The 14,115-nt window shown below is 40.5% G+C and overlaps 1 protein-coding gene across 6 annotated transcripts in view; it reads right to left on the bottom strand.

The window, feature by feature from the left end:
- TPK1 (thiamin pyrophosphokinase 1) overlaps positions 1 to 13,162 on the bottom strand; it is a 258,145-nt gene extending 244,983 nt beyond the window's left edge. The window contains exons 1-2 of one of the 6 annotated variants that reach the window (XM_074315231.2): positions 12,893 to 13,045; positions 12,440 to 12,503 (exon numbers count right to left, since the gene is read on the bottom strand). In XM_074315231.2, coding sequence (XP_074171332.2) covers positions 12,440 to 12,482 — 43 coding nt within the window. In that variant the 5' untranslated portion in view covers positions 12,483 to 12,503; positions 12,893 to 13,045. Of the gene's footprint in view, positions 1 to 12,439; positions 12,504 to 12,892 lie in introns of all 6 variants that reach the window. The other 5 variants (XM_074315232.2, XM_074315230.2, XM_074315234.2 and 2 more) reach the window with 5 other exon arrangements.
- Positions 13,163 to 14,115: the final 953 nt, after the last annotated feature.

The raw sequence follows: 14,115 nt of genomic DNA, 5'->3' as shown, positions 1-14,115 counted from the left end.
GGCACATCCCAGCCCAGCTGTGCCCAGACCACGTGCCTTCTCTGCCGGATGAGAGCCTGGGGCATCCTGCATGCGCTGCTCCTTCTCTGCGTGTATGTTTTCCCCCAATAAACACCATTTAACAAGGAGAATGTGCAGTGTGTGGCGTGAGGTATGTGTGTGTCCCTGCCCGTTCCCTGCACGTCCTCCTACAAGGTTTTAGGCTGTTTTTCCAGATGCATTTTCACTTTTAATTCTCACATCTGTGACAGATCATTTCCAGCTAAAGAAACTGAGTTCAAAGAAATGTACAACCATCTGCTTACCTTTTAAAATAACAGAATAAGAATTTAACTGTTGCTAAAGCATAGTTTTCATCAAGTTTTAAAATGTGACTTCATGCACATATAAAATGAAAAAAAAAAAAAAATGCCAGCGACAGTATTCAATGCAATTAATGAGGGCATCAGTACAACTGTGAATGAATGCAGGTAAACAGGATTGCTAAATGAATTTGCTAACAGATACAAAAATGGTAAATCTATTACAAGAAGGGTCCGCAGAGTGAGCACCAAGCAAGCCCTCAGGGTGAGTCAGTGAACGAACAGGGATGATGTAGAAACTACTAGTAAGTTGTTTGAACTTAACTCCTCAATAAAAGGAACTCGTAGGGGTTTCTTTTGGCCTAGTGGCACCAGGAAAAAATTACTGAAGCACTAACAGTACCATAAACTGAAAGCAAGCTTAGAAATCTCCACTAGAGGGCAATAAAATATCTGGATATCTCTTCTTCAGAGTAGAAATTAATTGTACCTCTACGGGACAAAAAAATGTTTGCATTATTATGGATAAGAATCATTTGTACGACTATCAGTCAACTTCTACCCCCTACAGAATTGCCAAACAGCTTAATCAAGAGAGTAAAAGGTGTAACACTGCATATAGTCCTGGAGGGTCCACTAGAGGAGCCCAGCATTCTGTTGACAGGACACCCCGTAATCTCTTTCCTCATTTCCAAGTCCTGGACAATTTCCCAATGTAGATTATGGTTGGTTCTAACAGGCGTAAAGAAAACTCATAGGAGATGGGAGGAGGGGAGCAAGGACAGCTACAATCCATGAGTTATTCCTGTCAAGAATGGCAGAGTATGAGTTGTCGGCAAAGGCACATTGAAAGGGGCACTTTACTGTCTGCTCTGGGACATATTACTTGGCACAACCTTTCTGGAAAGCCATCCAGTAACACGTACTAGGAATCGTAGCGGCTCAGGTCTTTGATCCTATAATTCCGCCTCCAGAATTTTTCATTCAACATATAACCAGATGTGGCTAAGATATACATCTATCTCAGGCAGTGTTAATTACAACTATTTTTTAAATGTGAAAACACTTAAGATTTTCCAGCTTATATATTCTTTCCAGGAGTCGTCACTGAGTCCCCAAATCCTTCCTAAGTGATCCACTTAGTGCCCAGAGTTTCCCCTATAATGTCTCTTATCACACGACACTCTAATTTCTGATTTTCTTATCCATTTACCCTATTAGTCTATGACCTCCAGAGGCTTGGACCATGTATTTCCATTGCGTGGATTTAACATGATGCCACATGCGTAGAAGGCACTCAAATGTTGGCTCAGTGAATAAAAAATGTTATACAGGCTAAAAAAATATGTGTATGCTTCCTGTGCAGAGATTAAAAAAGTAATTACAAGTATTAACAACATCAAAAGAAAACTGTATGAGAAAAGCTTCAAGTGACTTCCTAACTATATTGACAGAATATCAGAATCAGATGCAGACATTTTGAAAAGCACACAGACTGACAGCAAAGGGACATGCGCTTCAAGATACTGCTGGTGCAGAGAAAGGCACCGGCCTGTCACACTCAGGTGAGCCATCCTCGCCACCGGGTACGTGTGCTGCCTGCATTATACACTGTGCAATCCCAGGACAACAATAAAGCTCAAAAGAAAAACCACCATATGCTGCTGGCTTAAAGGAAGTTTTGGAGAATGAGAAATGTGATCCTTAAATGTGACAGAGATTTCTGTTAGTTTCTTTTAATTATTTTCAAAAGGAATCTGATATGTTTCTGCTCCTCAAACTTTAAGGAGCGTAAGACTCGCCTACGATTTTTGTTCAAATACAGATTCTTATTCTGTCAGTTACTTTAAAGTGGGGCCTGAGAATCTTCATTTCTTAGAAGTCCCTAGGTAATACCAATGCTGCAAGGGCTTAGAGCATCGTACAAAGAAATTTATAACTGCAGAGATGGGTATGTGAGGCTCCATTTTCCCGGTTTTTAGAATCCTGAAGCACTGTCTATGTCCTCTGATGATTTATCCAAACCTTCCTGTTCGGGATTATCAATATCCTGCAGATGCTACAATTTAAAATAATGGAAAACACAGAAATGAAAGAAGGGTCATCACTATAGATCCCATGGAAATGAAAAGGACAGTAAAAGAATACTATAAACAACTTATGCCCACAAATTTGATAACCTAGATGAAATGGACCAATTCCTTGAAAGACAATCTACCAAAACCCATACAAGAAGAAACAGATAATCTGAATAGTTACATCTATTAAAGAAATTGAATGAATAATTAGTAACCTTCCAAAACAGAAAGCATGAGACCCAAATGGGTTGACTGGTGAATTTTACTAAACATTTAAGGACAAAATTATACCAGTGCTCTACAATCTCTTTCAGAAGGCAAAAGCAGAGGGAATTCTTCCTAACTCATTCTATGAGTCAGCATTACCCTCATACCAAAACCAGACAAAAACATTACACACACAAAAAAAAGGAATCTACAAGCAGTCTCCCTCATGAACATAGATATAAAAATCCTCAACAAAATACTAGCAAATTGAACCCCCCAAAAAACGTATACAAAGATTTATAAACAATGACCAAGTGGCATTTATTTCAAGTATGCAAGACTGAGTTAAGAATAGAAAATCAATGCAATCCACCACATCAACAGCTGTAGTTTAGAAAAAAAAGAAAAAGAAAAAGATGATTATATGACTATACGCAGAAAAGCATTTGAAAAAAATCCAACACCCATTATAAAAACTTTCAGGATACTAGAATAAAGAGGAACTTTCTCAATGTGATGAAGACCATCTACAAAATACCTACAGCAAACATATTTAATGGTAAGAAACTCAAAGCTTTCCCAGTGTGATTGATTGGTGAAAGATTAGACAAATACACCAATGGAAAATAATAGAGAGCCCAGAAATACTTTCATAAATATAGTCAAATGATCTTGGACAAAGGAGCAAAGATAATCTCTTCAACAAATGGTGCTGTAAAAACTGTACATATACATGCAAAAAATAATAAATTTAGACACAAACCTTATACTCTTCACAACAATGAACTCAAAATGAATCACAAACCCAAATGCAAAATGGAAAACTAAAATTCCTAGAAGATAACATAGGAGTAAACCCAGGTAACCTTGAGTATGATGAAGTCTTTTTAGATAAAACACCAAAGGCACAATCTGTTTAAGAAATAATTGATAAACCTGTCATTAAAATTTAAAACTTCTGCACTGCAAAAGACAGTATCAAAAGAATGAGAAGACAAGCCACAGGCTGAGAATAAATATTTGCAAAAGATACATCTGATTTTCAAACTATACAAAGAACCCTTAAAACTTAACAGTAAGAAAACAAACAACCCAATTATAAAATGAGCCAAAGGCCTTAACAAACACCTCACCAAAGACATACAGGTGGCAAGTAAGCACATGAGAAGATGCTCCCCATCCTAGGTCATCAGGGAAATGCTAACGGAAACAACCCTTCCCCAGGTACCACTCCACACCTACTAGGATGGCCCAAATCTACCACTCTGACAACACCAAATGCTGGTGAGGATAGGGAGAATCGGAACTCCCATACATTGCTGGGGAGGGTGCAAAATGGTACGGCTATGTTGGAAGACAGTTGAGTGATTTCCTACAAAACTAAACATACTCTTACCATATCATCTAGCGACAACACTCCTTGGTCTTTGCCCAAGGGAGATGAAAACGTATGTGCACACAAAACTCTGCACACGATGTTTACAGCAGTTTTGTTCATAAGTGCCAAATTTTGGAAGCAACCGCGATGTCCTTCTGTAGGTCAGTGGCACTACCTGAACATGGTCAAGCACAAACGCTAGGTAGCCAGCTCAGAGAGCTAAGAAGACATACCTGCCCTGAGAACACTAAGGAGTTCCAAGGTTCCCTCCCCATGCATGGGATTCACCACTATCAGTAATTTTACTGAGATTAGGAAGAACCTCCAAGAGCTGTTTTCCTACCTTAAAAGAGAAAAATAAACAGCAGCAACTGGGCCAGAAGCCACAGCCTTACATATGACCTACAAGTAAATCAAAAGCTTAAATTCTCTGGAAGTCATAAAAACAAAAGAAACTATTCCACTGTGATAAATGAATACCTTCAAACACAATAGTGTGGTAAAGACACAGAAATACTCTCAGGATGAAACCCATTTGTTTGAGCATCTGTTTGCCACCTACAAAGAATAACTCTTTCTGATGGATTTAACCAACGAAAAAAGATAATAAAAATCATTTGATGGGGAGTTAATGCACAAACACACCTCATTTTCCTAGAAACCTCAAAAGACATCTGGTGTTAATGTATCAAAACACACAGATCTTTTTTTTTTTTTTTTTTGGTGTGATCAACCGTAACATTTTAGCATTGTATTGAAACTGCTCCCACAGCCTCATGTGGTATTTTCAATAGTTTCATCTAAAGGAATACCATTATTTCTGATAATGCTATAAAGTATCAATTTATAAGATTTTTAAAAAAGGAATTAAGATTCCTTTTAAACTCACTTTAGAAGCTTTAGTTTCTAAAAGTATGTAGCCATTAAAATGCTAATATGGAAAGGTGAAGGGGGTGCTACAGAGACTTAATACCGTAAAACAGATAATTGGTTCTCTAGATGATGTGGAAAGATGGCTAGTACAGTAAATAACATTACTCAAGGCCAAAGAAACAATGTGGCCATTATCAATAAGGGTAAACCAAACATTCACCATCAAATATAATGACTCTAAATTAAAAGAACAAAAATTATGGCAAATATGAAAATCAAGTAAGATACAAGAAGTTAAGCTACGTCAAACATACAAAGTGTAGTCATGGCAGCAAGTCATAATAAGTTCAAAATAAATGATGAGAATGAGAAGGAAGGATCCTAACTATTTTGAGTGGTTCACCAAAAACAGTATAAATGCTCAAAGCAGTAAATTTCCCATGAACACTCAAGATACTTGAGGGCTACCTCGGATGCATTCCTAAGTTTAGAAAGTGGCAGGGGAGTAAAGGAAATGGATCAAAGCTTGAAACTCAGCAGGAATAACTAAAAAATCCACTCCTTTGTTGCCTGGATATCTTACCTGCCCTAAATTACAAAAATATCAGAATCCTTAAGCAGCAGCTTTGGTCAGAGGTTTCTTTGCCATCCAGAGATAAAAATTTCTTAAAAAAACCTACAAAAAACCCACCGCAAGTTTTCCAAGTTTCAAAGTAGGCATGGTACTTTAAGTAACAAAGAAAAAGCCACATTGATATTAGGAAAAATACAGTCAGAAAACCCAGTTCTATCTCCAATATCTGTGTCCAAAATGCTTTTCCTTAGAAAAGGAATATTCTATTTCCTGTGTATCAAGCTCATTCCAAAACTGAGTCTATGAGTTGCTCTCTGCTGGTATGAATAATCAAAATATATAATAAATTATCACTACATATAGATCAAGTATTTCTAATGAAAATTTAGCATCTGAATTGAGATATGCTCAAAGTGTAAACTGCATACTGGAGTTTGAAGATTTAGTACAAAAATGTGTCAACTACTGCATTAATGTTTATTCTGATTACATGTTGAAATTTTGACATTTTAGATATTGGTTTAAACAAAATATATAACTAAAATGAAGTTCACTTCTTTTACCTGTTTAATGAGGTCACTGAGAAATTTTAAATTACATACGAAATTATCTTTCTATTGTATTAAACAGCCTGCTGTGGACTGAACTCTTTCACAGTGAAGTTTGTCAATTCTTTATTTTTCTACATTATCTCCTGGGGTGTGGCCCATAACAGACACTCAGGAAGTGTTGAATGCACAAAGAAAATTTTGTAAATATGTATAAAACAACTTATATATAAGACTGCAATGGACTTTTTTTGATTGCTATACTGGATGTAATCCATTGGAGGGTCATTAAACCCTCCTTTATTTGGTAATCATGAGAATTCTAAAAATGGACCAAGTCTACTTAAGAAAAATTTACAGCTGAGAAGTAAACTGACACACCTAATTTGTTTTTGGCTGAATGGTGTCCCCCCCAAATTCCTATGTTGAAGTCCTAACCTCCAGTACTTCAGAATGTGACTATATTTGAGATAGGACCTTTAAAGAGATAATTAAGGTAAAATGAAGCCATATAGATGGGCCTAATCCAGTGTATCTTGTGTGCTTATAAGAACAGGAGATTAGAACACAGCAAACACACTAAAGGGCAACAGTGAGGACACAACAAGAATGCAGTCATCTGCAAGTCCAGGAGAGAGACCTCAGAAGAAACCAAACCTGCCCACACCTTGACATTGGACTTGTAGCCTGAGAATTGTGAGAAAACAAACTTCTATTGTTTAAGCCACCTAGTCAGTGGGACTTTGTTAGAGCAGCCCTAGTACACTAATACACTGTTCCAAAGACTTAAATTTTTTTCCAGTAACAGGACAGTTTTGGTTTTTACACTGAAATTACAAATTCAGTTCCTCAGCCACCCCAGCCATATTTCAAGGGCTCACAAGCCACACATAGCTAGTGGCTGTTGGATTGGACGACACAGATCTAGAGAAGAAACCAAACCAGACGTTTCTAGCAAGAATGCTTAATTGGTCAGGAGATGTGACCAAGAAATGTCACCGTATTATTATTATATATTGGAGCACTTTTAATATTTAATTTAAAAAAATGTAAGTGACTCAAATCTACCCCTAGTCATTCTTTCTATGATTTTCTGAGTAGAGATTAAAGGAGGGAGTTAATATTTCAGGGCTATGTTTGATACAAATGAATGTCACCACTAAGGGTTCTTGAGAGGTCTGTCTGTTGCTGCAAAGTACGGAGGACGACTTACATACATGGCCAGTATATTCACCACTAGGAGTCAGAACTCCAGGCACCGAATACTGAGGGATTCCCATGTTACCCATTGGTAAATTGGGGAATGCTAATACCCATCTGCAGGTTTTATTATGCCTTCTGTGAACTTAATCAGGCATTTTCAATGGAGATTAAATTCCAGAAATGTAAGAGATGGTATGAATACTATTCTGAACAGGATATGCCCATATTCATTACCACTTAACCATGAGGTATCAAAAAACTAAGTCCACTATTAGTAATTTCATGCATCTATAAATCACAAAGTTCAACAAGCATGGAAGAAAAATACAGAATTCAAGGAAAAAAGAATATTTCTGCTAGACTTGCCTAAATACTCTTTCACTTATCTGGACTGAACACATTTACTAAAATAAGTAGCTATCTCCTTTGCAAATTCATTAGAAAAATGAATGTAGGGATTTCAAAATTTACTAACGAGTATAATATAGTTCATCTACTGGAAAGTACTTTATATTTGCATAGGACTGTATTTCTTAAACTTGCTTTTTAGACTTTACATTATCTTAAATTTTGCCCGAGAACTTCATGTTTGGATACATTCTTATTTTACATAAAGAAATTAAGGCTCTTAGAAATTAAATGACATGCCCAAGGCCACATAATTAGTGAAAAAGGAAGCTAAAACTCAAATCTAGGTCGTCTAGTTCTAAAACCCTTTTACAGGCTTTACCCTGTTTAAAACACCAGAACTTTGCCCAGCATACAGGGTTATGTAAATGTTAGTTATAAAAATTTGCAACGGAATTATGTTCACTTGATCAAGTGTATATTAATAATACTTAACATGGTAATTAAATTCAGAATAAACCTCAACAATGGTAATTCAATTCAGATGAAATAAGTCCCAAGAGCATGATGGTCACAGGAATCTTTATAAAATTTAAACATAATCTTTTTGCAAAGAAATGTAGAGTGATAGATAAAAGGCTTTCTAGCATAAAACTTAATTGTAATGATCAAATTATGTGGGGAAAATAAAATAGGACTTTGAGAGCTTATTAAAGATGTTTGAAGTAATGTTTCATATCAAATTGCTGTATTTTTTATTCTATCAGATCCAATTAATAATGATGTATAAAAGCTTTATTTAATATGTCAATATTCAATGTTAAGGGGAATTTAGAATGGGAAGGATAATGGTGATAGATTTCAAAAGACTGAACAGAAAGCACCGGTGGTCCTATTCTGGAACATGTCCCTGAAAAAATTATGTTTGGAAAAACGGGAAAATTTAGATATGGATGGTATGTGACACGATGAAATTTGATATGGAAAAAGTGTACTATACAGTGAAAAAGAAACTCAACAGTGTGTTCTCACTTCGGTTTTAAAATATCTAACTATATTTATGCACAGTAAATATCTGGAGGAATATAAATATAAATACACACATGTATACACATGCATACCTGGAGATAACAGTGGCACTCTCTGAAAGGCTGGAATATGGTATATTTATTATTTTTGTTTATATCTTCTAAGTTTTTATAATGTCTATGTACTGTTATAAAAATTTTAAAATAACCTCCGTAACAAGACTGTAAATTCCTGGATAGAAGGGATCACATCTTTCACTGTTGCATCTCCCACACCACCTGGTATCAAAGGACACCAACTAGCTAAGTGTTAGTCCACTTGATAACGGAAATGCAAACATTCCCTTTGGTCCATCAATTCCATTTCTAGATACTTATCCTACTGAAATACGTAAATATGCAAAATTATCATCAAAGATATGCATTATAGATTGTAACAACGGAAACTAGGAATAACCTAAATAGCTATTAAGTAAGACTAATTCACTTGAGTCTACAGTGACTACTAAAAAACAAAACTTGGGATATCTATACCTATGAACCATAACAAAGTACTAAGTGAAAAGAGTTGCTGAAAAGGGCATAAAACAGGTCCTATCTTGTTCATTTATATAAACGCACAAATTAGAAAAACACAGTTTTAGAATGATCGTCTCTGGTAAGTGGGATACTTTAAAACATTTTGTTTGGAAAAAAAATGAACAAAGAGCACATACAATGTTGATAGTAAAAAATATGTATATATTTTCACTTACAGCCCCAGAAGAGAAATTTACAAAACAATTTATAATATTAATTCGTTTTTTTAAAACCAGACTAATAATATGCTAGGATACATATATATATACACACACACACACATATATGTTAATATTTAGAACATATGCCAACTGTTAATAATGGTTATTTCTACAAGAGCGATTATAGGAAACTTTCACATTGTAAGTTAGATGGTTGTTTTTCTTTAAATAACAAGCACTTACTTTAGTTACAGAAAAACAAAGATATATTAAAAAAATCTTTCTCTGAGCTAGTGATCATCTCAGAAAAGAGAAGCACTGTGGTCCATCTGGCAGTTGGTTTACTAGCTTAATTGTTGGATTGCCCACCACACCAAATCTGAGAAAGCATTCCAGGTAAATCATGCCTACAAATTAAATTCACAGGAGTCATTAACAGAAAAACTACTTCTCTGCTAGGTGTTAAATGTCTGTTTGATGAAGGGACGTCCTCTAATGTAAAGTTAACCTCAACTGTTTACTGACTTAGTATAAAGGGCGAGGCACTGCACTGGTCCCTCCTAATCCATTGTTGTGTTTCAATCTCTCTTATGTATCTAGAATCAACCATACACTTGCTGGGGCCCTTGTTTCCAGGCCAATGCTTGAGATGAGACAGGAATCTACATCCTCTTACCTGTAAGAGGGAGGCAAGATGAGAATCACTAAGTCACACAGAACCCCCAAAGGCACCCTGGGATCTGTGTGGGTGGATCTGTGCTTAGTCCACGATCTCACAGTTCGTACAGGGCCCCTACGTGCCCTGCTGCAGGGCAGAGTGTACAGACATCTGGCTTAAGGAATCAAGGCCTTCTCCAAAAAGCCTTTGATAAAAACAGAACTGCCTCTGTCTGTTCCACAGTCTGTTGCTCCAAACCTCCATCTCAGCATTAACCCTGACACCCAACTGCCTTTCTCTTTCCCCCTTAATCTTACTGCTGATGTAATAGCGTATTGCTATCGATGCTAAGTGCTTTGTAAGTAATGCAACTCATTCATACTCACAATAAGCCTGCCAAGTATTCCCATTTTACAGATGAAGAAACCAAAACACAGTCGGGTCTGGTATCGCATCTGCAGATTCAACCAACTGCGGATCGAAACTATTCAGGGAAAAAAGAAGTTGCAGATGTGTACGACGTAGTTGGGCCTTGGGGGACAGATCCAGGAGTGGTTTCCAGGCTCTCGCCCTCACGTGGAAGGGTGCTGGCTCAGGGAATAAGTCAATGGCCATCAGCTGTGGCTAGTTGGCCGTCAGCTGTAACCAATGAAGCATTGGCCACTAATACAACTGCTGTGGCTACGCTAGCAGAAAATGGGGGCTAGCAAGAAGATGGTGGCGTGGCGGAATATGGATTGCAGATTGCAGAGAAGCAGATTGCAGTTAGCAAGTGAGGTTGTTTGGCAGCGACAAGTGGACAGCGGGTTGTGGATCGTGTGGCTCCTGCTTCCTGTGTCTCCAACCCAGCCGCCAGCGAGACTATAGTGGTATGACTCCCCTATCTATGGCTCCGTGGGTGTTCCTTTTTGGCCTCACCATGTCCTGCGTTCTTATGCGGGGAGCGGGAGCAGAGACCCCGCATGACACCCTGCGTGACAAGCCTACAATGCTTGTGTCTGTACTGACCACATACTGAGTTTTTTTCTTGTCATTCCCTAAACAATGCAGTATAACAACTATTTACATTGCAGTTCCCTTGTATTAGATATCATTAGTCCAGAGACGATTTTAAGTATAGGGGAGTGTTGCGTAGGTTATATGCAAATATTACACCATTTTATGTATGGGACCCTTGGATTTCAGTGTCTGTGGGGATCCTGGAACAAATACCCTTCAGATACCGAGGGACCACTGTACAAAGTCCAATAACTAGTAAGTGGAAATGATAGAATTGAAACCCAGAGATTGTTTCCTCAATCCCATCTTTACCATGTAGCATTCACTATGATATATGTCTTTCAACTTAGAAAACACTAGACACCTTCAGTCAGTAAAGTGCGCAGGTTTCAGTAAGGAATCTGCAAGTCAACAGGACACCTGGATCCACTGTTTACTCTTGGAAATGCTGTTGGTCTGGCTACCATTGGATACCTGAGAACTATGAAATTTAATTTGCAAAATGTTTATGTTTGCCAATGCTTTTTGTTAACTCTTGAAAATCTGTTTAAAGTAAGAAACACCCAACCTCTTAACCAAGTCAAATATATCTGGGTTCAGGTTCTAGTCCTATCACTGTTGCCTTCAGCTGTAAGACACAAAGGTGTTATGTCAACAACTGAGTAGAGTGAATGAGTAGAGAGCGAGGAGGAAGAGTCCCCTAACGCTAGCAAATTCAATACCTTAAACCAAACCCATGAATTCATGTTTACAAAAAACAAATTTAAACATCCAAAAATCATGCACTCTGTTTGAATTTATGGAATTGATACACTAGGGGTTCTACAAAACAGAAACACAATAACTGTTAAATTAAAAAGTATATATTTAATATTACAAAATTACCACACCAATTACTACACGTGAGAATGCTGACAATTAGCCTCATAAAAAAACCCACCCCTTCCATCTAGTTCCATGTGAATTACAATCACCTGAAACTTGCAAGTAACAAACATCCTTAAGTGAGCCTCGTATCGTTAAAACATTGTACACGGCCACTCACTGATCTTGTATTGGCTAATCTTGGGCACAACAGACAGGCAATAAGGACTGGTCCTTAAACCTCTGGTCTCCAACGTGTTAGACACTAATTCACAGCTGTTAAGAGACCTAACAGCTCACACTACAAGCAGCCCTCAACCCTCTCCAAGTGGAAAACACACAATGTATCAAGTCATTGAGTCCTAACAACTCTGTTTGGCAAGGGGCTGCTATTTATTCTCGTGTTGCTTTTTTTTTTTTTTTTTTTCCCCCCAGATAAGGAAAAAGATGCAAGATAGTAAAAAAAAAAAAAAAAAAAAAAAACGGAAAAAAAAAAACGCCTTAAGGGCGCAGAGCTAGAACCTCAGAGACAGACTGGAAAGTAATCAGGGTCCAGACTCCAGAATAATTTTAACCTCCTGAGGGCTCTGGGGAGGGGCCCGTCACTGACGCCGTAAAACGTGGAGAGAAATACAGTACCAGTGGGAAGCAGGGGCTCCAACGGGGTAAAGACATGCTCCATATCGGATAACTGGCCTCTGCACTACAAAAATAAAAATGCCACATTAGCACGTGTCCTCTCCAAGTCAACAGCGCGCGACATAACCACCCCATGTGGCCTCTTTAGTGCTGTGCTTCCCGGAGGACCACGGGGCGCCCGGCGGCCCCCGGCGTCCCTGCCCCGGCAACGGCTCCGCCCGTCGCGCCGCGAGGAGGAAGACGGGGGACGCGAGAGGCCGGAGCCCCGCGGGTTCCCGAGGCGCTCGGGGCGCGCCGCCGAGGGGCGCTCCCTCCGCCCTCTCCCTGCGCGTCCGTCACCATCCGGGCACTGGAGGAGCGAGCGGCGGTCGCCCCCTCCCCGCGATCCCCGCCCCGTCCCCGGGCCCGCGCGCCGAGGACGCGGACGACGCGCCCGGCAGCGGTCGCACTTACAGAACGACACGGGGAGCCACGAGCGGCCGAGCGCAGGGTGCGGAAGCGACGGCATCGGCCGCTCGGCGCTCGGCTGAGGCGCCTGGACCGGCGCGCGGCTGGCGCGCGCGGGGTTTAAGTAGCCGGCGCGCGACGCGGCCCCGCCTCCTTCCGCGAGCCCGCGGGGCGTGCGAACTGCGCGTGCTCGGAACGAGCGCTGCCAGTTCGGGCCTGGGCTGTGCCCCTCACGTGGGCCAGGAGGCAGCACGAGGAGGCGGGCGGCCGAGCAGCACCTCCCCGGCCACCCTCCTTCCACCTGGCCGCCTTCCCACGTTTCCCCGAGCCCTTCTCCCGGCTCCTCGTGCTGCGCGGGTCTCTCTCTGGCCGCGTGAATCCTTCACGCGCACGCCTTCGAGTCCTTCCCTCCTTCGCTCGGTGGGAACAGTCACAGATTTTAGTGGAAAGAAACTTGCAGCCATTCACTTGCAGCTCCATTTGCGCCAACGCTCCCCAGATAAAGAGCTTAGTATCCTGTTGCCAGGCAGCCTTTTCGGACACTGAGCATCCCAATCCCCAGAAAAGTGCTTTCCGTCCCGGAGGCAAAAAAGCTCCTGAGGCTGCCACGGCCCCTCGGCCCCCACCCCCGGGGCCCTCACCGGTTGGAGGGGTCCCTCCCTGGTCCTCATCAGCATCTGACAGGTGACTGAAGAGAGGTGTCCTCCCTGGGCTTTACCCTTTCTGGGCTGAACTCAGTGCTCACGAGGTGCTGCTGGGACTCGACCCTCCTGGTTCCCATCCTCTGCGTTGCATGTTGCTTATGTGTCGTGGTGCCCAGAAGTGGTGAGAACTGCACGACTGTCAGCACCTGACAATCCTGCAAATCCCTGTGCTGAGAGACCAGACCCTGGCTTGGCTTCTAGCAGCGCAAGTAAGACCTGTTCCTCGGTTGATCCCGGACACCTACACACACGTGCTCATTCAAATGCCTGCCTGAGAAAAACCAGGGCTGCCAGGAGAAACGAGTCTGTAGCCCACTCCTGAGGATAGGCCGCTGACCTCCCAACGGGCTTGCAATTGTGACTATGTCTCCAGCAACTCAGAAGTGTCACTCGCAAGGACCTGAGGACCATTCCTTTGAGATGTAAGGACGGTCGCCGTAGGTCATGTCAACCATGGCATCTCCTAGCTGTGGGCCTTTGGAACTCTACCTCAGTTTCCTCAGGTATAAAACACAAACAATCTTG

This window comes from Rhinolophus sinicus, chromosome 8 (genome assembly GCF_057876585.1).
Source record: "Rhinolophus sinicus isolate RSI-liver-muscle chromosome 8, RSI-T2T, whole genome shotgun sequence".
In the NCBI taxonomy this organism is placed as follows: domain Eukaryota; kingdom Metazoa; phylum Chordata; class Mammalia; order Chiroptera; family Rhinolophidae; genus Rhinolophus; species Rhinolophus sinicus.
Note: the sequence above shows the minus strand (reverse complement) of the source record. Positions and strands in the feature narration are given on the sequence as shown.